Source organism: Sinocyclocheilus rhinocerous, unplaced genomic scaffold (genome assembly GCF_001515625.1).
Source record: "Sinocyclocheilus rhinocerous isolate Xijiao unplaced genomic scaffold, SAMN03320098_v1.1 scaffold1938, whole genome shotgun sequence".
Taxonomy (NCBI): Eukaryota; Metazoa; Chordata; class Actinopteri; order Cypriniformes; family Cyprinidae; genus Sinocyclocheilus; species Sinocyclocheilus rhinocerous.
The window spans coordinates 2,178,934-2,206,185 of record NW_015629065.1 but is presented as its reverse complement, the minus strand read 5'-3'; the positions used below and the strand labels follow the sequence as shown (position 1 = coordinate 2,206,185).

Below are 27,252 nucleotides of genomic sequence, written 5' to 3'. Positions count from 1 at the left end.
GAACAAATGCAAAGAATAATTAATTTGCTGATGTCCGTATTTTGGTGCAATTTGTTAGTTAAAAGAAGCCGATTCCAACATGGACAGGCTGCATGATATATCCTCGGCAATTTTTGCTGTGGGGTTTATTTATTTATTTTTCCTCTTTCTCCTGCGTGTAGCTGGAACTTGCAACTGTGGTGCCAGCTGCAAGTGCACTAATTGCCAGTGTACAACATGCAAGAAGAGTACGTAAACTATTTCAGCTCAATATTAAGTTCTTTGTCCCTTTTTTCTTTTAAATCGGGTGGCTAATCTGTTCTCTCTCGCACACAGGCTGCTGTCCCTGCTGCCCGTCTGGTTGCAGCAAGTGCGCCTCCGGCTGCGTGTGTAAGGGCAACTCCTGCGGCTCCAGCTGCTGTCAGTGAGGAGGCCAACGTGATGTTTTGTTACAATGTGAACTTGTTCGTCTGTGCTGCGCGTCTTCGTTTTTGAATCGCATGAATTGTCTTTTTACAAGATAATAAATGGCCTCCAGTTCTCAAATCTTTTGACTGTTTAATGTTGCAAAATCGTTTAACAAAGGCTAAAGAGGGAAAACAATGCACTGATTTGTACCGCTATAAATAAGACTATCACAAGATGTATGTTCTTTATAAAAGGATTAACTAAATTCTTCTGCAATGTACTTTGTCTACAATAAATAAATTTCAGCAGTTATTGGTGTGTGTTGCTTTATTTCACATCTTTCTTGTATTTGTACACGCCCATGTAAGTTTCAACTTGGAGGGTTGGCTCTTGCCCAGTTGTTGCTAAGTACTATTTTAGTAATGCACGTTTATTTATAAAGGACAATTAAACGCGTAAGAAAGTATTCACATGAAACTCCTAAAAGTCAAAGCTGCATCGAGGGGAGGGGGAAGTAAACATGTGTTTAAAATCTGAGATGATGCTTGAGTGCAATAAGTAGGATGCACTCATTCAACAAAGGCAGAGCTAAATTGTTTTCAGTCTGAATGTAACTGATGATTGGTGTATCTGATCTACTGGAAGCTGGTTCCAACTGTGGGTGTCAGAATGGTTAAAAAAAAGCGACTCACCTTGTTTTGAGTGAATCCTTGATGTTTCTAACTGACTTCATAACGACCAGTTTTTTTTAATGTGAAATCCCACCACAGTGATGGAGAAAAATAAAATGGTGTTCAATTGATAGGATGCAGATAGCTGGGAACAAATGCAAAGAATAATTAATTTGCTGATGTCCGTATTTTGGTGCAATTTGTTAGTTAAAAGAAGCCGATGCCAACATGGACAGGCTGCATGATATATCCTCGGCGTGTAAGTAATATAATAGTATTAATTTAATATTACTATAATTTTTATTATTTATAATAGCCTACTTACACTTCATGTATCACTAAATCATATATCAAATATCACCAATCACCATCATCGATCAAGTATAGGACATCGCTGTATCATCACCGTCAGGTTTCAGCCAAATGGTTTTCCAAGCAATCTTACAGAAATTGTATCTGACCCATAGACTGTATAAAAACAGGATCTGACCCGATCTCACTTATATAAATTATTGTAAACCGAAACATCTGAATAAAGTTCTATCGAGTCGCGCGTGCTTCTGGGAAAAAACAGTTTGAACCAATCAGCGCGCGCTCAATGGAACCAGGGAGTTCACGAGGGGGTTGTGTTTAGCATAGCGACTAAAGTGGAAATTATCCTTTTATAGCCGCTCGAAGGATTCACATTCTGGGAGGTGGGTTATTACATATGCGTTAATTAATTAGCTTTTTAATCGAAGTCTCATTTGACAGGTGGCTGTCTGGGACGCGTTTGCCGACAGCACCTCATGTCAAGTTAGCTTGCTAACAAGTGACAGTCGTTTTTAGTCACTAACGTTACTAATGTTTCACAAGTACATTCATTCAATGTAGTTCTAATTATGTGTGTATTTATATGTTCCATTTAATAAAAATAGAATGCTAAATAAATGAGTATGTAATGATACAGTTTATTTGACTTTATTAATAGTAGTTAATCGTGTCTTTGACATCCTAAAGTTAACAATTATATATAGTGAAATTCACACAGTTACTACTGTACAATAATAATAATTTAACATGGAATGACCTTCAAACTGTAGGTTTATCTGTAATAAGCTTTGAGAGTTTCTTTCAGTTTTATTGTAATGAAAAGAGCTGTAGTAAGTGATAATTTGCTAACCAGTGATAACCATACACATTACAAATTATGTGCATATCACCATGTAACGTAGACATGCTCTTGTGTTGCTGTCAGGTGAAACGGGAGCTGCACATGGATACTGAGGGCTTCGGGGAGCTCCTGCAGCAGGCAGAACAACTTGCAGCAGAGACTGAGGCCGTGTCCGAGCTGCCCCATGTTGAGCGAAACCTACAGGAGATCCAACAGGCAGGAGAGCGACTACGTTCCCGCACTCTCACCAGAACCTCTCAAGACACAGCTGACGTAAAAGCGTAAGTTTTTAGTCTGGTGTCTGTATGTCATTTGGCATGACACTTAAATTTATTTGAAGTCATTTGGGTCAGCATATTATTTATATCTGTACTGTCATTTTTTTTTTTTAAACTTCAGCTCCATCCTCTTGGGCTCTCGGGGTCTTGACATCTTCCATATCTCTCAGCGTCTTGAGAGTCTCAGTGCTGCCACTACATTTGAGCCTCTTGAGCCAGTCAAGGACACTGATATTCAGGTTAGTGCATGTTTTACTTGGGTGGGTGTTTTTATTCCTAGGTGAAATTGATAATTTTTTTATACTTTATATCTCACCACTGCATGCATTGAGATGCAGCTGTTTAATGTCATATATTTAGCCACTGCAGTAGTTGTTTGAACTCTATTATCTGTTGATATCAAAGGGCCCTAATTATCTGGATGTACACTACCATTAAAAAGTATGTACAGCTTTACCAAGTATGCATGCTTTACCAAGGTTAAATTTGTTTGATCAAAAATACAGTAAAACATTATATAACACTATATTATTAAACATATTACATTTAGAACAATATTGTTAAAATATTACAATATAAAATAACTTTTCTATTTTATTTATTGATTAAATGTAATTTATTCATGTGATGGCAAAGCTGAATTTTCAGCAGCCATTACTCCAGTCTTCAGTGTCACATAATCTTTCAGAAATCATTCTAATATGCTAATTTGGTGCTCAAATAACATTTATTATTATTTTAAATTTTTTCATGATTCTTTGATGAATAGAAATCTTTCTTACCCAGCATTTATTTCAATGGAAATCTTTTGTAACAATGTGAAGTCTTAAATGTCACTTGATAAATTTAGTCCTTGCTGAATAATAATAATAAAAAAATCTTACTGACCCCAAAACTTTGAATGGTGCTACACTACCAGTCCAAATTTTTTGAACAGTGTTTTTTTGAGCATGTGGGAGTCATTTATCAATTTGATGGGCAAATCTCCTAATTGTGCTAGTGCATCATAGTTGCTACTATAATGTTTTTATCTCTCTTGTCATCATCTTTTGTTTTTTGTTGTTGTATTTTGTTTGTTTGTTTATTGTCCCTCTTATATCAGTGGGAGCGGGTAACCACCAAATGTAAGAAATGGTTGTATTATGTAAAAATTAATAAAAGGGGGAAAATTTTTGAACAGTAAGATTTTTAATGTTTTTTTATTTTTTTTTAAGTGTCTTCTGCTCACCAAGCCTGCATTTATTTGATCCTAAGTACTGCAAAAACAGTAACATTTTGAAATATTTTTACTATTTAAAATAAATGTTTTCTGTTTGAATATATTTTAAACTGTTATTCCTGTGATTTCAAAGCTGAATTTTTATCCGGTCACATGATGCTTCAGAAATAATTCTAATATTCTGATTTGCTTCAAAATATTACTGCTTTTGCTGTATTTTGGATCAAATTATGGATGCTCATTTTAACCGTTAACCGAACGTAAGAATTTTGACCGGTTATTACAATCAGTAAAACGGTTTAAAAAGTCAGTTAAAAAGTCAAAAAAAAAAATTTTCAGTAGGCCTAATTTATCAAAATATTTTAAAAGGTTTGCTGCATGGTTAAAAATATCTGTAAACATAGCTAGGCTATTTTAGTTCCCCTCACTCCACAACAACGTTGGGTCTCTCATTCGACAAAATCAAATGTTTCCGTATTCATGATGTATTCACGCAGGTGATGGAGATTTACCACTGATTACAGAACCAGCTTTTCTGACAAGATGCGCGTTAAATATCGCATGCGATTTATCGTGCAGCCCTAATTTGAATGCCAAATTATTATTTATTATGTAGCCTACTTCACTGGCGTTCCAATATCCACATAAAACAAAATGTTTTGCATAACATCACGGCGGTACGATGATAACGCTTAATGCCACAGATTTTACTACATATGGAAAAAAAAAACATTGCTCAGTTTAAATATGTTTGACTGACTGTATTTTATTATGATAATGAACAGGCTGCATTATTGTCAAGGTAGCAAAGCTTAACTGTGTGCGCGCATGCGGCGCCGGCGCAATCATTTGAATTTTTTCCTTCTAACAGTGGAAGCAACTACTCCTTTTAGTCATAAAGATAATTGGAATTGTAAAAGGTTTGCTTTTATTTGTGTACATTTACAATACAAACAAATCTTTGTGCTTTTGTAAAATAGGCCTAAAAAAATAGGATGGTGCTTTCTGCCATCTTGGTTTCCTTTCGCGCAGCACAAAAATGAACCAAAACTCTGCATACTAGGCTACTTGTTGCACAGTTTTTTCTTTCGTTTTCTTAATTTATTATGTAAGTAAAAATATATTTCTCGTTTAGGCCTATTTATTCTTTTTTTATATATAAAATCTAATCGGAAAACAAATGTTAGTATTTTTAACGGGTCACAGACACTTAACTTTTCTAATTTAATTCAAATCTAATTTAAAATAATCTTGTCGGTTAACGGTTAATAATCGGTTAACGAGCGTCTGTTAGGAGAAATAACTGAAATGAACATCCCTAGAGCAAATAAATGCAGGCTTGGTGAGCAGAAGATAATTATTTAAAGACATTTAAAATCTTACTGTTCAAAAACTTTTGACTGGTAGTGTATATTTGGACTTCTTGTGGTTTCATTTAATTGTTTGGCATAACTCAGAACTGATCTTCTAAATGGATGAATCTGAAATAAATAGAAACAAGTCATTTCATGAAAATGCCTTGCAAAAGCACATTTGCTTGAATATTGTGTTGTAATGGATTTTCTCAGATAGAAAAGCAAGTTACATTTTTTATTTTTATATTTCGAGAGTAGCTATCTTATCATTGTCCTCCCTTTACAGCTTTATGGAGCTTTATGCCACCATTTTAATACAAATGTGCTCATCCAATCCATCAAATTTTTTATTTTAAATATATTTAAATAAGTTGACTAATTTCTTTGCTGTATTCTCTGCAATTTTGTTTTTGTGAAGTGCTTTCAAATACATCTTTAAACTTTAAATTTAAATTAAATTTAAAAGTCCAAAATTAATATAATATGTGCCCTTTATTTGTGCCCTAAGTTTCTTCATTTGGATATCATTTGCAAAGTACATGTAAAGGATACTATTTTTGAAAATTAAATCCTAATACTTAATCTTCATTATTTAGATTTTCATTTGCAACATTTTTAAAAACAAGATTTGATTTGATTCAGATTTGATGATAATGGTATACAAGTCGATTTTCATTGCAGAAATGTTCTTACAACAATTAATGACTTAACATACACTACTATTCAAAAGTTGGGTTTGGAAATATTTACTTGAGTTTTTTTTAAATTTTTTTAAGAAGTCTCATGTTCAACAAGGCTGCATTTATTTGATCAAAAATACTGCTAATATTATTACAGTTTAAAATAGCTTTTTTCTCTTTTAATATACTTCCTGTGAAGGAAGATGTGGAATTTCTAGTCATTACTTCAGAATTCAGTGTTACATGATCCTTCAGAAATCATTCTAGTTTGCTGATTTGGTGCTCAAAACGTTATTACTAACGTCTTATTACTATGATTGTTGAAATTGTTGTGCTCCTTAATGTTTTTGTGGAAACCATAATACTTTTTCAGTATCCTTCGATTAAAGTTGAAAAGAACAGCATTTATTGGAAATAGAATTCTCTTTTAACATTATAAATGTGTTTTGCTGTAATTAATGCATCCTTGCACAATTAAAGTATAATTTTTTTACAAGAAAATAAGTAAATAAATACTGACCCCAAACCTTTAGCTTTTGTAAATGTTTTTCCCTGTTCGTGATGTACTCTGCAGTGTCTTAATAATTTGATGAGACATCCTGCATTACAGCCTCAGTAGAAGCCAAATAAACATTTAAACAATCTCCACACTCAGCCCATTTATAATTAGCACTATGCTGTTGCCTTTAGAGCTTAAGATACAGGGTGGGTCTAATGGCTCTCAATCCCTCTATGCATTTATCTTAATGGCAACATGTTTTTCTGCTGTTCATGTGTTTGTATATTATCATTGCTTCTTAGTGCAGCTTTTCTTGTGTGTACCATACTACATATGTATTTCCTGTTGTTTTGATTTTGATTTGGGCATTTGTGAAGGCAGGCTGAGTGCACATGCACAGCTTTTAGAAATTATATAGTGCATGCTGTGAATTGGATTATAGTATGTATGTCTGCTAAGGTGTGACTTTGTTGTGGCAATGGGTTACTATTGAATTCAGGTCTAAGTGCTTCTGTAAGAGTAATACAGGCCTGAAGGCCAAGAGACGTGACTTGGCAAAACTTGAATCAGGCGAATTATGTAATTCTTAAAATTTTAATTACACAGTCAAGATCATTACGGCTTAAGAGTTTAGTGTTTTTGCTGGCAGCTGCCATTGAAAATGAAAAGAACCAGATAGGAAAATGATAAATTTGAATGATGTTCATGCCTTCTGAAACAGTAACAATAACAGTGGTTAGTTACTATGCCCCCCTGTGGATGCTGCTGATACCAGAGGATTTTAGATTCAGATATATAAATTCGTAAAATATAAATGCATTACTAATGCCTTATTGCAACTGTTATGATGCACAAAGCACCAAAAAACATGTGGGTTCAGAGAGGGACAGAAAGGTGGTGTTTATGGTGACTGCATTATGATACCACACAGGTTTAGTGAATTATAGTGAGCTCACTAGAGCCAGGAATCAGCAGTGAAGTCAACAATGAGCTGGCAAACCACATGAAATTAAAACTGGAGTCATCTTGTGGCTTTTTGTCCACGTTTGCACCTCACGGCATTGTGAGCCGATTGTACTATGCTCAAATTAGATTTTACTGCCTAAGTGGCAGATATGTTTATAATTTCCGTGTGTATACATTTTAATGCTGTAAAGTAGTGACCTAAATGTATTTACACAAAATCACAGGAAGTAATATATCACTTGAATGTTATAAACGAAAGCATTTTGGCTTAACTGCTCTTGTCATGCCATTTATTGTGGTCTGTACTAGCCTCATCCATCACCAGATGTCATAAGATCATGACAAACATGATCTTTAATGATTTCTATGGGATTATTTTGATCAACAAAAAATGCTACAAGTGATTTTTATATTTACATTTAAGTCATTTGTTATGTGCGGTCGACATTTGGTACAGTTTAAACACTATTGGGGAAGATATTAATTTTGCTTAAAAAAAAAAAAGCTGTCAAATATTCTTCAGTTAATCTGTCTTAAATAAAGACACTGGACAGATTTTTGCAGCAGTGCTCTGCTCTGTACTTTTCTTAGTTATAAAATGATATTCTCAGCGTGCTTTAGTTTGAAAGGAAACCACTTGATGAGTCTTTTTTAGCCACAGTATCGATTGTTTTAAGTTTTAAAGTGAGTCATTGTAGTAAATGCCATTTTAACAATATTAATGATAATACTAAATGATGTCCAGAATAATATGAGTTAAAAGGAGCACTTTTGTGATTTTGTGTCGATGAAGAGGTACTGTGAGTCTTACTTGAAGGGCCATTTTATGTCTTACTGAAAAGCTGTGGGGTATATAAGGATGGAAACATTGATCTCATCTGGTGATTATCCAAATCTGTGCTTTCAGTGTAGTCAAAAACAAGAACATTTCTGTAGCCTGTATGAGAAAAACAAAAAGATTATATATATAATTATATATATAATTTGGATAATACAGTACAGAGCAGACAGGAAGCAATGTGGGAGAGGATCAGGATCAGAAAGGACCACAAGTTGGGACTCAATCTGGGAACTGTGTCGAATCATTGCCCAACACATCAGTTGTGGTCTTTTATTACACCTTTTTTTTTGTTTGTTTGTTTTTTTGCTGTTTTCAAAATCAAAATATATTTTAGAGAAGTTTAACATTTCTGGGCAATCACACAGCCACACCCATCGAAATGTACAGACAACGTTTGTAATATGTACATAAGTACATATTACCACACAACAGAATGTGTCTTGTTGGTAGCAACTGGATGATGTCCTCAATTACTTCTTACCATAAAATGATAGATGTATTTTCATTTGTTTGAATGTTATCAATGCGGATAGAGAATTGTCTATTGACTCATCAAGTCGTGTAATGATCCTCTTGGTTTTCGCTTTTTGAAGGTTCGAAGCCGTCTACCCCCACCCATCTTTTTCTGTGCTTATATCTTCTCTCCTTCTCTTTCTCACTGTCTCTATCCCTCCCCCTCCTCTCCATCGTCTTTTTGTCAGACATATTTTTGTGGTGGGCCTGCCAGAGTGCGGCTCGGCTCTTACTGGAAGTGCACTTACTGCCTGGCACTTTCCTCACCTCCCTCCCTGTCTGAATGTGTGTGTGTGTGGCTGAAAATCTCTTTAGCATTTTCAGAACAATTCTGATTGACTCTAAGGGCTATGAGATTTAATATCTCACTTTTGTTGAACTTGTGTAACTGCTCTTCCATTTATCATCTTCATTCTCGTTATGTATCTCCGCCGTCTAAATCACCTATTGAAAAGATGTTCAGAATCGCATTAAACCTGCTGCTGAAAAAAACAAAGATGCTGCAGGTGCCGTGCTCAGAATTGCACCATTACAATTGTGCCGAGACATCCAGATGTGCATCGACTCTGCGAGCTGGTGGCAGAGTGTGTGTAAATTGTATATTGTGCGTGCTCCATAAGGCTGCCGAGCTGCCTGCCTGAAGACAAAGGAAATGCACGCTGCTGATGAGGCGTAGTCTCCTGCCTTTCTCTCGCCTTCTGCGTTTGCATGTGTGGGAAAGCTTGCAGCCTTCTTCAACCCACGTGTTTCCTTCATAAAAGCTAAATAACATTTTTTATTTTAACATCAGAACAGTAAGACGAACAAAGGCAGGAATGCCTTAGGTGCTTATATAATGTAAATGAAAAGGTGAACGCTTTAAATGATGGACTGCAAAAAGTAGATGCACTACCCAAGCAAAATGGCGCAGAATCGGGCGATGCATCTCATCTTTTTCTTTAACTCTCACTTCCACTTACTTCCATTTTTTCCGCACCATGCCTTCACACCAGAGTGTGTTATCTAAGCACACACAATGGTAGGTGCAGGATAAGTGTAAATAGTGCTACATGTGGAGGCTGATCTCTGGTCAGTGCACTCTGCTCATTAACTAAACATGACTTGTCTTAAGAGGATTATTAGCCCAGTTTCAGGACAGGATGTCGAAAACCATCAGGAGAGTGTGGGGTGGGGGTAATCCATTACCATAATTGCATTGCGCTAGCAGAAGAGGAAAAAGGAAGGATGCAGAGATGTTTTAAAAAAGGAAGAAATGAGTAAGAGTGAAAGAGGAGGCTGGCAGGGATGCTGGAGGAGAGATGAGGAGGAGGGGTGGACGACTGATGGTGAACAAACACACGGATCAGGTTGAATAATGACTTCTCCTCAGATTCCCCCCGTGTCTCTGAGCCGACTTGGTACGCTCCGCCTCTGATAATAAAGCAGCTCACAGTAACCCTGCTCGTGGCTCATATCTAGGTTCAGACCACTGGGCCGCCTTGAGGTAAAGAAGAGTGCATGTGGCAGAGACAGGGTGGGCCTCTGGTGAAGGAGGTCAGAAACGCCCTAAAATGCACTGGCCTGCTTCTGCAGGACGAGGAAGATGGAGATGGCATGGGCAGGGGACGGGCACTCTGCTTCTAGACACTTTCACCTCTCAGCAGCACTTTCCCAGCAGGTTAAACCAGAGCATAAGTGAGTATCACCTACACACGCATGCAATCGACAGGCTTGCTATAGTATGTATGCCTTGGTCAGTCAGTTTAGCCCAAAAGATGAGACTGGCACCTTCTCCAAAGGGATGATGAAGATGGCGAGAAGGAGGATGAAGACTTGTCTGTCACACAGGAAGTGGTGGGGTTAGGGTGGGGTTCCTTCACTCCTTCTCATTGTTCAGAAGTGAAAGAAAGGAAAAAGAGATGGATGTATAGATCTAGAGAGGGGTGTTTGAGTTTAAATCAAATGCTGCGGGTTCAGTTAGCGCATGTATGCATGTCTTTTATACAGCTTGCATTCAATACGGCGTGCATTCGATGTCAATCCATGTCATATTTCCTGCTATGTGTTGTTCAAAATGCATTATACCTGATTTCAGAATGTATATACATCCACAAGAAGGTGTGTGCACCATTAACATGTATGAATTCTATATGTAGCATTCATTACAATGTCTTTATTGAACATGTATGTGCTTCATATAGTAATGACGTCTTCTGCTTGTCGTGATGCACCGTTTTCATCCAAATCAAACTCGCTCAATATTTGCTGTGCCTTAAATCTTCCAGAAATACACGGTGTTTAATTGAATGGCATACGGTAACCTCCCCTTTCAACCTATGTGATCTGCACTTTGTCTAGCTGTTTTATTGGCAGCCTTTAGTCACACATTTATTTTTCTGTGGTCAGATGATTTAAAATGTGGATCAAAAAAGATATACATGTAATTTGGTATAAATTGCATTTTTTTTCATTTTATGTGACTAATAATGTCAAAAAATGCCACATGCAATGAAACGCTTCACAGTATGTAGAAAGCATGAACTTGGATAAGGCATGACCCAAATGCATCTATGTAAAATGTGTTCCTTTTGTCAGCTAGCGGCTCTTGGGTACTAGATGCAGAGCGTGAATGCCTGAAGGGGGCGCTGTTCTGTAGCTAGCGGTTGGAGGCACGGTGACTGAGCAAGAAATAGTGCTGCTAAGTATGAAATGTTGGCTGCTCCCACACCTTAAACTTCCCCCCCACCCACTTTCCATCTCCGTATCCATCAGCTCGGCTCTTTCGTTTGGATGCGTCATTTAGATGTTGCGTTCCCCAAATCAGAATAAATCAATCCTCATTTACAGCTGTCAGTCAGAGCGTGGATGGGGTGATTGGGGTCGTGCAATCTCAGAGGGGGGAGGAAAAGAGTAATCGGCGGGGGGAAGGGAGGACAGGCTTCAACTCGATCCTGAGGACTTGGATTAAAAAAAAAGGGTGTGAATGGTGATCGGTGCCTAAATGTCTAAACTCTAACGAATTTATTGATGAATTCAAGGAAACATCTCAAATCAGTGTTAATTCTTTTACGATTATGTGGTGTGCTTTTCAGGACACGACTGTATTCAGTAAAAATCAAACCTGGAAAATGTGCCTGATGCTTTTTTGACTCCATCCTTGTTGTAATAATAAAAGTCAATGGTTGCAGGTTCCAGTTCAGAGGTCGCATTTCTCTCCATCCTTTCGAAAATTGGCTTTTCAGCGGTCTGATGATCCTCCAAACCCATCAGAACCAGCTTCCCCTTCCATCAGTACCACTCCCTATCCCAACCCCCACTCAGTGTGTGTGTGTGTGTGTGTTGCACGTCGATCCAGTGATTTCTCTGTCCTCAGGATCAGCTGCTGGATATTTCTGTTCTCTGTTTAATCAAAAAGAATGCGGGTGTGTGTGAGTGTTCGTTACCCAGCTGTACATCAAGTATGATCACTCCTAGTGCATCCATACAGGTTGCTCGAGCTGCACACTCGGCATCCAGTCAGAAAATGAAGCTTGTGTATCCTTGGAGGCTACTGATGTGTGCGTTTTCCATCTGTGATCGAACAAAGATGACGTTTTAGATGATGATGGCCCATAATTAGATATAAGCAGCTGTTGGCTTTATGATTTCCAGTTGGTAACATTCTAGTCAGGGTTTAACTGTCTGTGTCCTAGAGAGTAGTCTGAGAGTGGGAGATGGGTGGAAACCAAGCAGTTTGAACCCCATTTTCCATAACTGTCCATTGACTTCTTTGTGTAGGAACGTGGTTCACGTGTTCGCATTAATGCGGGGTTTCTTAAATGCGCAGTACTTTTAGTACACTCGAAAATGTAGTGAACCAAAGCTTTGCTGATCCAGCTCTGACCAGTCGAGAGCGACCATTTTGGGCGAGCGATCTCGCACAGGGTCGATTCTAAGCACATTTTTAGCAGTGATTTCGATGATGGCAATTCTCCATCTCTGACCTGTGGCGTTTGCATCTTGGAGGAAGTATGGAGGGAAGGAGAGAGAAAGGGAGAGAGGGCGTGTGCTCTGCATGCAGAAAAGGGGAAAGTAGGTTGCAGTACGTTTAACCTCCATGCCGTGTCTCTTGTTCCAGGGCTTTCTGAAGAACGAGAGAGACAATGCACTGCTGTCAGCCATCGAGGAATCACGCCGCAGGGTGAGCATCTTCCTTTACCTCTCTATATCCTTTTACATCCATTTATTTGCTCAGTCGATCAATCCATGTCTTTTTGTCCAGTGTAGAGAAAAGGAATGGGATTTTTAACAACGTTAAACTTCAGCGCAACTACATCCCACATTGCCCAGACATTTCAAATCTACGCAATTCATCTGACAGCTCCTTTAAAACGGTCTCCTTCCGATAGTTGCCAGAGGTTGTAGCTCTTTCGGTTTTAGGTCAAATCCCTTTTCCCCCTTGTTGTCTCCTTAGCCACTGTCAGTGAGGTAAAAACAGGCCCTTTTACCTGTTATTATCCATCTCTCAGCAGAGAGCTGCTCTCTGCCAGGTCAATATCCCATCTATCTATCCTCTCAGTCTAGTCATCAAACCTCAAAAACCTTTGCTGTCAGCAAAGAGATGGACAGAGGATAATTTGCTCACCAAAGAAGAGGTGTTACCCTCACAACACAGATGGCTTGTATGTGACAAAGTGAAAAGTGAAAGTTTTGGGTCCTCAAGCACTACAGTAAAATGTATGTCCCTCACAGGCAGGCCCAAAATCAACTTGTTTTCCTTTAAATAAATTTTTTTAATTAACTGACTATTTTGTATTATACAGATTTGTAACTATATATTATAACAGTGGAATTATTTAGTTGTGACAAAAAGCCAGTCTCCATTTATTATAGTACCTGTCAGAAAAAAAGTGACAACTCATGATTTATTTACTCATATTTTTATTTTTGTGGTGTTTTGAGGAATATTCCACTTATATCTGACGCCACATGAAGAGATGGGCAAAAACTAGGCTTAACATCCTAGAGTTTACTTTAGCAGACCATTTTTATTTGAATCTTGCACATCACTTACATCAGCATGTGTCAAACAATCGTTCTTAAAATTTGACGTAAACCATGTGCAACTGCAGTTTATAATAAAATTAACGTCCAACTGGCGAGTAATTTATTCACTCTACTCTCCAAAGCCAATTTTTACTTGCATTTGGGCATTTTGAGCGTTAATTTCGGACCCCAAGTGAGAATAAAGTAAATTGCTGGATGATTAATGGCTTTTTTTGACCCAGCAAAATCATCTGGAGTACAGTTAGATCCTAAAGTGCTTATAAAGCCATACGCTATTGTTTTCCCCCTTAAAAACAAAACCCTCCTGAGCGGTTTCTTCTCTTGAAATTTTACCTGATTGACATTAACTTCAGCACGTCGTACTGATATCTCACTCCCTCCATCATTACGCTCGATTCCAAAATCTCTTCCTCCAGAGTTCAGAAGCCTTTTTAATTAGAACGCTCGCAATTATCACACGTCGATCCGCCGGGACGGAGTAAAATAGACGAAAGGTCTTCGGATTCAATCAGGGTACGGGCTAAATCGGTGGTAGGCTTGAAGACAGACCCAGATAGCGGCAAAGTTCCATTAGCTAGGCATCCACGCATCCAGGCTTTAGCGGGCCAGACCCAATTTGAGTCTCCCCAGGCCCAGCTCTTGTTCCTTGTCCCTCGGAGGTGGGATTGGGGGAGGTGTGAAGATAGTGGTGCCCGTTAGCGCTTATTGTGCACAGCATGCTTTCCAGATCCAGGCTGCTCCCTTCTTACTCCACTAGCTATTTTTAATGCGTCACATGTTGGGTAACCTATATATTCGCTGAAGGCTTTGTAGTTTCAACTCGTAGTTTCAACTCTCATTTATCAAATTTTTTATGTGTGATTTGTACCTTGTCCCCTCTATTTCACTCGTTCTGTCTTTCTTGCAGACATTTTTGCTGGCGGAGGAGTACCACAGAGACTCTATGTTGGTGCAGTGGGAGCAGGTGAAGCAGAGAGTGTTGCACACCCTGCTGGGAGCTGGAGAGGATGCACTGGACTTCAGCCAGGAAGTGGAGGTCTGAGGAGCAACACGCCACATGAAACACAATACACACGCAGGATAGATGTGATATAACTCCCTTGTAAGATATGTAATAGCACACACTCACCTCACTTCACACGTGGCGTATTCGTGAAGTACAAATGTTCTCATGTAGTATCTAAGGAGCTTGTTCAGATCTGTTGGCGTGATACACCCAGCCTGTGGCTACGTTTGTCCTGGATCTGTTTGTCAGTGAAATCTTATCTGGCAAAAGCTTTTTTTGTAGTTCTTTTCAGAATAGGACATTTCAGAATAGGACATGTCTGTCTATCTATCTGTCTATCTGTCTGTCTGTCTGTCTGTCTGTCTTGTATACCTGCCTATCTATCTACCTATCTATCTACCTATCTCTCTCGTATATATATATATATATATATATGTAGATTTAGTTTTATGTTTGTGTATATATACAGAGATTTAGACTATATTTAGGCTATTTAGCTATAAAATATATATATAAGCTGTATGTGTGTATAAAATATTAGATTTAATTTTATATTATATTTCATACATATTACATGACATACTCTTGTATTCTGTGAGCATTTTAATACATGCATATTTACTTTTATACTTTTTTTAAATTTCTATTAGATATTTTTAGTTTTAAATCTATTATGTTATATTCATATGCTCGCATATAAAAGTCAAAAAAAATTCAGTCATGTGACAATAAGATGGAATGACATTGGCTGCTTTTAGAGGGTATTATTCATGAAATAAAGGCTCTTTTGGCAGCATTGCTCACATCTCTGCTGTCACAAAATGGAGAGGTGAGTAAGAGGGAAGGATGTAGAAAACAACATTGAAGATGACAAGCTCTCCTCTTCTAAATAATATATACCAAAAAAAACTGCATCTCTTTTATGTCCTCAAGTGGAACAATAGTCTGTCTATGGCAAACAATGACGGTCTTTTTGAGAAGGCGAAACCTCAGAATATGCTTTTTTCTTTCCTTTTATTTTCCTATAAAGGATTCAAGAAGAATGTAGTGTTTGTGCAAATTTGGACACAAATGCACGTATGTTTGTGTGCTCTAGGAGATTTTTGACTGCTGTCCTGCTGCTTTAATTATTAAACAGCAGTTAAATTTTCGATGTGTGACCTGCTGTTCACTTCCTATGCCAGGAGCTCACTCTTCCTTGTACCACCAGCCTGGGTCGCCCCCTCCCCACTACATAGTCACACAAACTACAACGCCTCAGTGGCTTTCTTGCCAGACTGTTCATGGAATTTGCTACTGTGGAGTGTGTGTGTGTGTGTGTGAGAGAGAGAGAGAGAGAGAGAGTGTGTTGAAAATTATTTCAATTAAAGCACCATATGCTTTATCTGTCAAATCTTTCTCTGTACATGTGACATTTTTTCTTTAGAAGAGATCAATTCATGCCCACGTATACAATTTAAGGTTTTTCTGTCTGTTTCTTTCTCTGTGTATTCACAATACTGCGCTGTGTGCTCTCAAGCGTGAGTTATGTTCTTCACAATAGCTTCACGCTACATTGGTCACTGCATTTAGATTAACGCAACTCTCCGAGATAAACGCAGCTTGTGTACTTGTCAAACCCACGCTTTTACAGGCGCACATATGCACACCTACACGCATGGAGAATATTAATACGGTCTTGTTGTGTAGACGTCCTTGTTTGTGCCTTAACGACTGTTGCTATGTGCCCTACAGCCCAGTTTCGTGAGTGAGGTCGGAGTTCCAGGACGCAGTGCACTGAACAATGTGGAAGTTGCCTACAGCCGACAGGTTTGTAGAAAGCCATACGTATACACCATAAGCACACACATACAGAACTTTTTTTTTTTTTTTAAATATCTTTATAAAACATTCTGTACATTTCATTCATTTTTGTGTGTGTGTGTGTATAATAAAGTATAAAAATATGGCTTTAATTAATTTTATTAATGGGTAATTTTAATAAATAATAATATAAAAATAAACTTAATATTGAAAAAATCTATTAAAGCTTTAGTACACAATTATACATGCATGCAGTCAGTCATCAAAATGCTATAATTTCCAATAGAAAGTACTTTTGAAACATCATACTGATAGAGATTGGACAACATCAAACTGGATGCTAATAAATCATGCAATCCTAGTTATAAGATACCTTAAAAAAAGATTGGCTCATAGTTAATCAGAATACCTTTTCATTTAGTTAAGCTTAGCTCCAAGTGCACACACACAGCAGTGAGTTGTGAACAAACACGCACACACACACACACACCGTGAACACACACCCGGAGCAGTGGGCAGCCAATGCTGCGGTGCCCGGGGAGCAGTTGGGGGTTCTGTGCCTTGCTCAAAGGTCTCACCTCAGTTGTGGTATGGATATTCACTCCCCCCACCTACAATCCCTGCCCTGTTGAGTTGTGTTGTGCAAGCCTAGCTTGATTGATCAGATTGATTGGCTGGAACGAAGCATGATGGGTAAGCTCCCAATCTATCCATAAAGGGGAGGGCCGTCTATCTCTTCCATTGTTCTCTTTTTTTTTTTTTTGTCAGATCTCTCTTTTATTGCCTTGTTGAATCATGTGTCGCCACATCGCCTGTGGAGTCATCTTCCTGATCTTTGTGCTCTTTTTCGAAGACCTTCTAAACATTTTCATCCTGTTTGTTTTGTTTTTCATCATCCTACACTTCACCTCCAGATAATAGCAGATCCAGCTATGGAGAGCTTGGCCTTAGACAGCAATCAGTCTTTGACCTTCATTCTCAATTTGCATTTTCCCTTTTTTGTTTAGATCTATATCTTCAATGAGAAGATAGTAAATGGGCATCTTCAGCCCAACCTGGGAGATCTCTGTGCCTCAGTAGCAGAAAGCCTGGATGATAAGGTATGTCACATTCGGCCTGGCTTCACTGTGTGTCTGTGCTTTTTGTCTCAGAAATATAGGGGAGTGATTGCTTTAATAGTGTTTCTGTAAAGTTGTCTGTGCATGTGTTTGCAGAACGTGTCAGACATGTGGCTCATGGTGAAGCAGATGACAGACGTTCTGTTGGTGCCAGCAAAGGACACGCTGAAGTGCCGAGTGTCTGTGGACATGCAGATGGCCTTCGTCAGACAAGCCCTGCAGTTCCTGGAGAACAGGTGAGAAAGAAAATTCAGCTCGCTCTTTGTTTAGAGAGATAATATTGACGTAAACTAGTTTTAAGTAGGGATGTTGCAATATTGAAATTACCAGTAGGCAAAAATTGTTTATATATAAATCATTATTTTAAAAATGATATATGCTTGAAACTTGGTATTACGAGCACTTCCTGTGTCTATTTGCCTCTTTAAGATGAATCGCTTGATGTATTCCCCAATTGTAAGTCGCTTTGGATAAAAGCGTCTGCTAAATGAATAAATGTAAACGTATTTTTATGCTAATGGCGATTAAATATGATTGTCAGTGTTTTTCAACAAATTACTTTAAATTAATTATTTATGATTTAATTAATTATTATTGATTTTAAATACTTTTTAATTTATAATTCAATTTATTAAAAAAAAACGATTTACATAAAAACAAAGCTTCAGTGTAGAGTTGTACAATTTATTCTTTGTTTAGAAACTTCCAGTTTATTGTGGAAATTGGTTGTACAATTCTGAAGTTACACTACCATTGAAAAGATTTTTTAAAATGTTTTTGAAAGAAGTCTCTTATGCTAACTAAAGCTGCATGTATTTGTTTTAAATAATTTAAAAATACATTTTAATAACAATTTTAATAACTCGAAATTATTCTAATATAATAATTTGCTGCTCAATAAACATTTCTTAATATAATCAATTTTATCATTATTATTGTTGAAAACCGTTGTGCTGCTTAATATATTTGCGAAAACTGTGATTTTTTTTTAATAGAAATTTCAAAAGAACAGCCTATTTGAAATAAAAATCTTTTGTAACTTGAAATATTTAATGCATCCTTGCTGAATAAAAGTAGTAATTACTTGCCAAAAAATCTTACTGACCCCACATTTTTGAATGGTAGTGTATGTTCAGGGTTCCCATGGTGTTGGAAAACCTGGAAATATCATGAAAAATAATCAAATGATTTTAGGGAAACTTGTAAATATAGATTCTGTGCTCTCCAAAATAAAAGTGTGAAGTGACATGTGGCCAAGTATGGTGACCCATACTTGGAATTAGTGCTCTGCATTTAACCCATCCAAAGTGTGCACACACGCAGCAGTACACACACACACCGTGAACACACACCCGGAGCAGTGGGTAGTCATTTTTTTGCTGCGGCGCCCGGGGAGCAGTTGGGGGTTCGGTGCCTTGCTCAAGGGCACCTTAGTCGTGGTATTGAAGGTGGGAGAGAGCGCTGTACATTCACTCCCCCCACCTACAATCTCTGCCAGTACGAGACTCGAACCCACAACCTTTGGGTTACGAGTCCGACTCTCTAACCATTAGGCCACGACTTCCCCTGTAATGGGGGTTAGATATGTAATGGGTTAGATTTTGCTCTTATATTGATTAAATATTGCTTACAGGACACAGTGAGTTCAGGTTTGTGAACTACCCATTTTTTTGTCAATTTATTTCAGTCAGTCTGTCAAACAGCTTCATATTTAGTTCTAACAGGATAATGGGAAAAACATGTAAATTCACTGGTCAGAAAGTTAGTGAACCCAGTATGTACTTTTATCAACTAGAAAAATGGACTGCTTGTGTTTCTTCTACAGCTATAAAAATTACACTATGGTCACTGTATTTGGGAATCTGCATCAGGCTCAGCTGGGTGGAGTACCTGGCACTTATCAGCTCGTATGCAGCTTCCTGAACATCAAGCTGCCGACCCCGCTGCCAGGCATGCAGGTATTGCAGCAGAACGTGTCTACACCACACAGCACAGGCAGCACTACATCATACAGACTAGATGCCTTTACTGCAGATACTCTCGAGTGAATTGCGCAGAGTGTGGCTTGCCGTAGTTTAGATAACAGCAGTGGATTCTCCCTGCATGGGCCAATAAGCTGCTTATTTCAGAGCTGAAAGTAAAAAGGGGGTAAATGGACGCAGTGTGACCCAAGGATAAACCCTGCTGCGTGTGTATGTGTGTAACAGGACGGTGAGGTGGAGGGACATCCAGTGTGGGCTCTGATCTATTTCTGCCTGCGTTGTGGAGACCTGTCTGCCGCCATGCAGGTGGTGAACAGGGCACAGCATCAGCTGGGCGACTTTAAGATTTGGTTTCAGGAATACATGAACAGCCCCGACCGACGGTGAGAATGCACATACACTCATCCCAAAACTAGATCACATCCTAAGAGGACTATTTCTCCTCTGTTTTTGGTAACTACTTCTCTCTCTTGTGCGTTTGACCCAGCTTGCTCCCTTTTCGTCTCATGCATAAGTTTGAATCTTAAAACTGAATAATTCAGTAAATCTGTTTTAGGATTCAGTGTATATTTATTCAACTGCACTGTTCTTTCAGTTTGTCTCCTGCCACGGAGAATAAACTACGACTTCATTACCGACGTGTGCTGAGGAACAGCGCTGACCCCTACAAGCGCGCTGTCTACTGCCTCATCGGCAAATGCGACATCGGCGACAATCATGGAGAGGTGGCCGATAAGACGGAAGACTACCTGTGGCTCAAGGTCAGATATAGTGACCGATATAGACCAAATTGTATATCAGAGTTTATGTTATAGTTAATATTTTTTACGAAGGTTTTGAGCCATGTTCCGTGTCCATGTCCAGCTGAATCAAGTGTGTTTTGATGAGGATGGCAGCAGTTCCCCTCAGGACAGAATGACTCTAGCCCAACTTCAGAAACAGCTACTGGAGGACTATGGTGAGACTCACAGTCACCATATATATATATGATATGATATGTGACCCTGGACCACAAAACCAGTCTTAAGTCGCTTGGGTATATTTTTATCAATAGCCAAAAAAACATTGTATGGGTCAAAATTATCGATTTTTCTTTTATGCCAAAAATCATTAGGATATTAAGTAAAGATAATGTTCCATGAAGATATTTTATAAATTTCCTACCATAAATATATCTAAACTTAATTTTTGATTAGTAATATGCATTACCAAGAACTTCATTTGGACAACTTTAAAGGCAATTTTCTCGGTATTTCGGTTGTTGTGCACCATCAGATTCCAGATATTCAAATAGTTGTATCTCGGCCAAATATTGTCCTATCCTAACAAACCATACATCAATGGAAAACTTATATATTCAGCATTCAGACGATGTATAAATCTCAATTTCAAATTGACCATTATGACTGGTTTTGTGGTCCAGGGTCACATATAGTATATACTATATACTTTTATTTAATTGAAACATTTACGTTTATTCAAACTTCCAACATTTTTAACAGTGTATCACATATACTCAGTAAAAACTGGGTTGTAACAAAATAAGAATGTAAGCTGTTCTGTGACAGACAGGTTTCAGCTGGATTCAATCAGATTCAGAGAAAACGCATCATGAATATTTTGGAAAAAATTTGCTGTGTCACAAGGGAATCCTAGCAGCTTTTGTTAAACTGGATTAAGCTGACTACACTATTAAATAATATTACAGTAAAAAAATTCAGGCAGTATATCTTAATCTTAGCTCTTTAAAACAAGTGGTCTCTCTGAATGAGTGAAACTCAGATCAAATTATTCCATACAGCCAATAAATCAGCCCACTTATCTTTATATTGACTCCTGTCCTAAAGGAAGAGATTTAAATGGGCATTTGAAAGACTAGGAAGTTAGGCAGTATGCAAACCCCCCCTATTCAGTCTCTGCCAGTGTGCCTAACCCAGATAAAAAGTGTATGTCATTGTGCTGTTTTCTCATGGCTTAAACTTCTCCTCGCCCAGTTTTAAAAAGGCATCCGCTTAGTTTCTTCCACCTGCCTGATGAGTCAGTCTTATCTCGCCGGCACTCCTGCAGTATACCACATTAAAGACTCCCTCTATTGCTGATAAGACTCCTTCACTCCCAGCTGCGCTGCCATTACGCTCCATGCGAAGTCGCAGCAGGTCTTTTCAATGCCGCTTTAAGACGACAGTTTTATCGCCAATTTAAATGAGAGGGGATTATTTCAACTCATGCAAATGGAAATGAAACAGCCTATTTAAGCCCTTCACAGCTGAGGAAGATTTATGTGGAACCTATTACTCGCTTAAAGAAGCATTCAATTCCTTAAGTTACAAATCCTTACTGGCTGCATTTGCATGTGCACATTCCCAATATGTGGTTTATAATGTTCTGTAAGTGGTTTTGGATTATCCCAAATGCTCATAAAGGTGTGTGGCATTATTTAAATTGTTTTCTGCAGGTGAGACCCATTTCTCAGCCAGCCACCAGCCATTCCTGTACTTCCAGGTGCTTTTCCTGACTGCACAGTTTGAGGCGGCTATAGCGTTCCTTTTCCGAGTGGAGCGTCTGCGCAGCCATGCCGTTCACGTAGCTCTGGTGCTGTACGAACTCAAACTGCTGCTCAAATCATCGGGCCAGAGCGCACAACTCTGTAAGTTCTCATCAATAAGTGATAACTCGAAATTGTATCTGGTTTCTGTTCTAAAGAGGTTTTTGGTCTTTTATCAGTGAGTCAAGAAGCTGGAGATCCTCCAATGGTGCGAAGGCTTAACTTCATCAGGCTGCTTATGCTCTACACCCGCAAGTTTGAGTCCACAGACCCACGAGAGGCCCTGCAGTACTTCTACTTTCTCCGGTAATGGTCATCCTAACCCCAGCTGATGCTATTGGGTCATTTAGGGTAACATACTAAAAGAGCTGTCGAGCAAATCTATACTTCAACACACCAGACCTGTTCTAAAATCAGCTTGTTTCCTGTTTGATCAGTGGCTGAACTATAAGTCATGTCTTTTTCTCTGAAAATACTGAGCAAAATCCCTCTCTGAGAAGAGATTAATGTGTCATGAATAACTCAGAACCTTCCACGAATGATCCATGAATAATTAAACCTGTTCCATGCACACTGAATTCGATGCTAACTCGACCCATTGTTTTAAGAGACCTCACAGGCACCGTTACAAAAAGGAAACGGTTGATCTTCTAAAGGTCTCTTATCTCAGGGTTTGCATGCATATCACAAAGCGAACACATTCCTTTGCAGGCCCAAGTGCTTTCGTGCTACAAATGGCATAATTGCTGTACTTCACTGAGTGAAAACTCACAATCACTGTTTTCTGATTGGCCACAGGAATGAGAAGGACAGTCAAGGAGAAAACATGTTCATGCGCTGTGTCAGCGAGCTAGTCATCGAGAGTCGGGAGGTAAGAAACGTGTGCGAGCTCATTGGAGGAAGCGTTTCTGCATACTAATTGCTATTATTATTGCATAATATCTGTCAATACTTAACTCTCTTCCTGTAGTTCGATATGCTTCTTGGAAGACTCGAAAAAGATGGAAGCAGAAAGGTATGTTGGAGGCTTTTGTAATATCACCTGACTTGCAGACAGTGAACATGCTACTGTTGTTTCACAGTAACTCACTTGTTCGTTATTTTGTTCGTTCAGTCTTGCATGGTTGTGTAGAATGTGCTATTGTCTCAAAGGCCTTTGCAACACAGTCTGGCCTTTCATGCTCAAAGCAATTTGACAACACCATTGTGCATTCAGAGTCTTCATCAGCTCTAAGCAGTGTTTGTTTGAATCCCTTCAGCCCGGCGTGATCGACAAGTTCGCTGGAGACACGCGGGCCATCATTACCAAGGTGGCCTCAGAGGCTGAGAACAAGGGGTTGTTTGAGGAGGCCGTCAAACTGTACGAGTTAGCCAAGGTAAGATAAGTAGTGACGTGACGTTGGGTTGATTAGTCTCATGATGATTGTGCCTAAAGCATCTTTTTTTCCTGCATTAGAACGCTGATAAGGTTCTGGAGCTGATGAACAAATTGTTGAGTCCAGTTATCGCTCAAGTTAGCGAGCCCCAGTCCAACAAAGAGCGACTCAAAAACATGGCAGTGGCTATTGCTGAACGGTGAGCATTTTGTACACAGACCTTTTTAAACTATGAAAGCCATTTTCTGTGTAAAGTACAAAAAAAATATTTATCTAACAATTGCGACTTTATTTCTCATAATTGATCATAATCCCAACTTCGTATCTCACTACAGAACTTCATCTCATTATTGCAACTTTATATTTCACAATGCGACTTAATATTGCCCAAATTGTGCCTTTATATCTCTCAAATGTGACTTAATAGGTTGCAGTTGAGACTCTATATCTCTGAATAATGGCTTGGCCTCTTTTAATTGCAACTTCACATCTCACAATTGCAACAATATATCTTCCAGTTGTGAACTGTTGCAACTTTATAACTGTTGCAATTTTACTTCTTGCAGTTGCAACTTTATATTTCATAATTGAAACTATATCTACCAATTGCAATTCCATAGATCACAGTGTCTTTATTTCTCAGTTGCAATTTGTCAATTGTGACTGTATATCTTGCATTATTACTACTTTGTCTCCTAATTTCACCATTGTGACTTTACATCTTGAAACTGCAACTTTATTTCTTGTAATAATGATTTGTATCTTCCGAATGCAACTTTATTTCTTGCAAAGTGACTGTTTCTTGTAATTGTTACATTATCTCGCAAATGCAACTTTATTTCTTTTTTTAAATATTATCTCACAATTATTTTAATTTTGAGGCAGAAACAGGCATCCATCATCATTTTTTGTATTTTGTAGATTGTAGTTTCATTGAACACCAAATGGTTTCTTGTATTTCTTGAGCACAGGTACCGTACTAACGGTATAGCTGGGGAGAAGTCTGTGGACAGCACCTTCTACCTGCTTCTGGACCTCATGACGTTCTTTGATGAGTACCACGCCGGCCACATAGACCGATCCTACGATGTAAGTCACCTATAAGACCCCTGCTGACCTTGGGCACATGCTGTCAGGCATTAATCTTTATTTTTGTGCCTTTCTGTGTCAGGTGATTGAGAGGCTAAAGCTGGTTCCCTTAAGTCAGGACAGTGTGGAGGAGCGGGTTGCTGCATTCAGAAACTTCAGCGATGAGGTAAGAGACCTGAAAGCATTAGCATAAATCACCTACTTGCTTTTATTTCAAATGCTAAGCTGTGTCGTTTCAGGTGACCCCAAATTAATACGTCTTTTCAAATCTTTGCTTTTTGGTTGAGTTGACTAAAAACTAGTCTGTATAATTTTGAAAAACTATTCTTTTTTTTTAATGACCAGAATGGAGACCTTTATTAACATGACATTCTCTCCTATCTTTTCACAGATAAGGCACAATTTGTCAGAGGTTCTGTTGGCCACAATGAATATCCTGTTCACACAGTACAAGCGTCTAAAGGGGGCTGCAGCAGGTACGCCGGGAAGACCTCAGCGTACCCTAGAGGACAGAGACATGGTAAAACATATTTTCTAAGTTAAAATGATTGCTTATTCAACTATAAAGCTAATCCTGAGTGTGAGTCCATTATTCACTGGACATTGGACACACATTGTGACGATACATGTTAATAGTGATTAGCTCTTCTCAAGTGTGTGTGTGACTACCGGCGGTTGCATTTGTCTACTTTCTCTGCAGCTGCTGCGCAGTCAAGCCCGGGCTCTGATCACGTTTGCGGGAATGATTCCGTATCGGATGGCTGGAGATACCAATGCCAGACTGGTTCAGATGGAGGTCCTAATGAACTGAAACTCCTCCCTTCACCCTTCTCCAGCAGCTCTCTTTCATTGTCCTCATTCCATCATTACTTTTGTCAACTTATATTTGTATTTTTTTCCATTATTTGAAATAAAAAAAAATGAAATTGAGTTCAATTTAGTTTCAATTTCATTTCTTATATCGTAAACTTTTTTTTTTTTTCTTTCAGTTTTTTAAATTTGATGTGACATTGTTTTGTCCTGCATTTTCTGTTTATTTGATTACATTTCAGTTGTAAATCACTTTCATTTTACATGCCATAGTCTCATATAAAAGCTATATGAAACTAATCAAATACACTATTACAGCTTATCACTCATGAAATTCAATATCAATCCAATATGAAATCCAGTGCAAACAATCAATGTGCACATCACATGACAATAGTATTCTTTATCATGTCATTAACAGTAAGATTAGCCACTTTGGTGGATTTGGTGGCAGCCAACAATCTGTGTACTGTGTATATACAGGGTTCTCACAGAAAAACTTTCCGGGGTCAGAGCTTACTGTACATTTTACTAGTTATGAGTTGTTCTGAAATATTTTATTGACTACACATTGTTGTTGATAGAGCTTGTGTAGTGTAAAACACCAACTGTAGTGATTTGTGAGCAATTCTTTCTATTAAGGGAAGCACTTTACAAATTGTCCCCATTAGTTAATGCATTAACTAACACTGAGCAATACATTTGTTACAGTATTTATTCATCCGTTAACATTAGTTAATAAAAATGCTACTATTGTTATTAGTTCAGGTCCATTAAATAATATTAACAGAACTTTTGATTTTAATAATGAAATTAGCATTAAGATTAATAAATGATTTGGAATATTTCTTCATTGTTCATCTTCAGTGTATGTTAACTAAATGTAATTAACTAAAGCCTTTTATTAAATCATTCAAATTGCTTCACAAGATCAATCCGTTCACAAATCAGCCTGAATCAAAAATGACAAAGTTCATGTAAATGAGTTGATCAAAACGTGGGAAGCCTGTATATTTTTTTGCCTCTGTTTTGGTTGGCTCATACTTTATTCATTAAAATATATATTGTGTAGTACAAACAAGTGGCCGGACAGGGAATGTTTAGAGCCCTTTCAGAGAGTTACGAGAGCAGGAATGTGTCTGTGTGACATTGATTCTGTCAGCAGATGGTGGGTTATGGATGAAATGCCCGTAGAGCACACAGATGGACGTGTTGGCTTTGTTACGGCCGGCTGCAGTGTCTGCTCCAGCTCCCTCTAAGCTCTGCTTTGCATTTTTAACCGTTAGCATCTGGAGCTGCTGCATTAATATTAGAGTGCACTGTCCTAAATTCAAGATACTGGATGCACAACAATCAGGCTGTTTCAACTTTATTTCACCCTTTGAACAAAAGCTATTCCTCAAAGACAAATCTTGTCCTTGCATAATTTTTTTATTAAGTCTTCCAGCATCAGTACATCACACGCGTCAAATAGGAGCTCAGTTTGGTTTGGAACCTGGAGAAGAAGATCTGGAGGAAAAAGATTCATCTTCATACCTCCTGGACTGGTGTGTGAGGTGTGTGTGCTGCAGCTGGTGTTGTGAATCAGGCCGATGTCACACGTCCTCGATAACCCGGCTATTTCACAACACCAGGGTGGCACCACACCGCTGCCAACAAAGGAGCTCTACCTAACAAATCATCCCCTTCACAGAACTTACCTCTGTGTACATACTGTATGTACAGTAATGTATTATCCTCATTTAAAATACAGTGGTTCTTTGAAATAAAACTTTACAACTAAAATGAAGATTCTAATTTTTAATGTGTGTGAAATATTATTACTATTTAAAGTAACTGTTTTCTATTTTAAATGTAATTTATTCCTGTGATGGCACAGCTGAATTTTCAGCAGCCATTATTCCAGTCTTCACATGATCCTTCAGAAATCATTCTA

At 38.3% G+C, this 27,252-nt stretch overlaps 1 protein-coding gene across 4 annotated transcripts; it reads left to right on the top strand.

Moving 5' to 3' along the window:
• The first annotated feature begins 404 nt into the window (after positions 1 to 404).
• On the top strand, positions 405 to 25,434 carry nup93 (nucleoporin 93). 4 transcript variants are annotated; one of them, XM_016550586.1, is made up of 22 exons: positions 405 to 1,317; positions 2,296 to 2,492; positions 2,611 to 2,728; positions 12,659 to 12,721; positions 14,495 to 14,623; positions 16,328 to 16,402; positions 17,404 to 17,496; positions 17,611 to 17,750; positions 19,340 to 19,472; positions 19,722 to 19,879; positions 20,092 to 20,257; positions 20,361 to 20,454; positions 21,952 to 22,143; positions 22,221 to 22,347; positions 22,840 to 22,912; positions 23,012 to 23,056; positions 23,301 to 23,417; positions 23,498 to 23,616; positions 24,389 to 24,506; positions 24,589 to 24,672; positions 24,898 to 25,026; positions 25,207 to 25,434. In XM_016550586.1, the coding sequence occupies exons 1-22, from the start codon at positions 1,279 to 1,281 to the stop codon at positions 25,315 to 25,317; spliced, it is 2,520 nt and encodes an 839-aa protein (XP_016406072.1). In that variant the 5' UTR covers positions 405 to 1,278; the 3' UTR covers positions 25,318 to 25,434. The 4 variants fall into 4 exon arrangements, with proteins under 4 accessions (XP_016406072.1, XP_016406074.1, XP_016406075.1 ...); XM_016550588.1 differs by lacking the exon at positions 405 to 1,317 and adding an exon at positions 1,331 to 1,753; XM_016550589.1 differs by lacking the exon at positions 405 to 1,317 and adding an exon at positions 1,778 to 1,941.
• Positions 25,435 to 27,252: the final 1,818 nt, after the last annotated feature.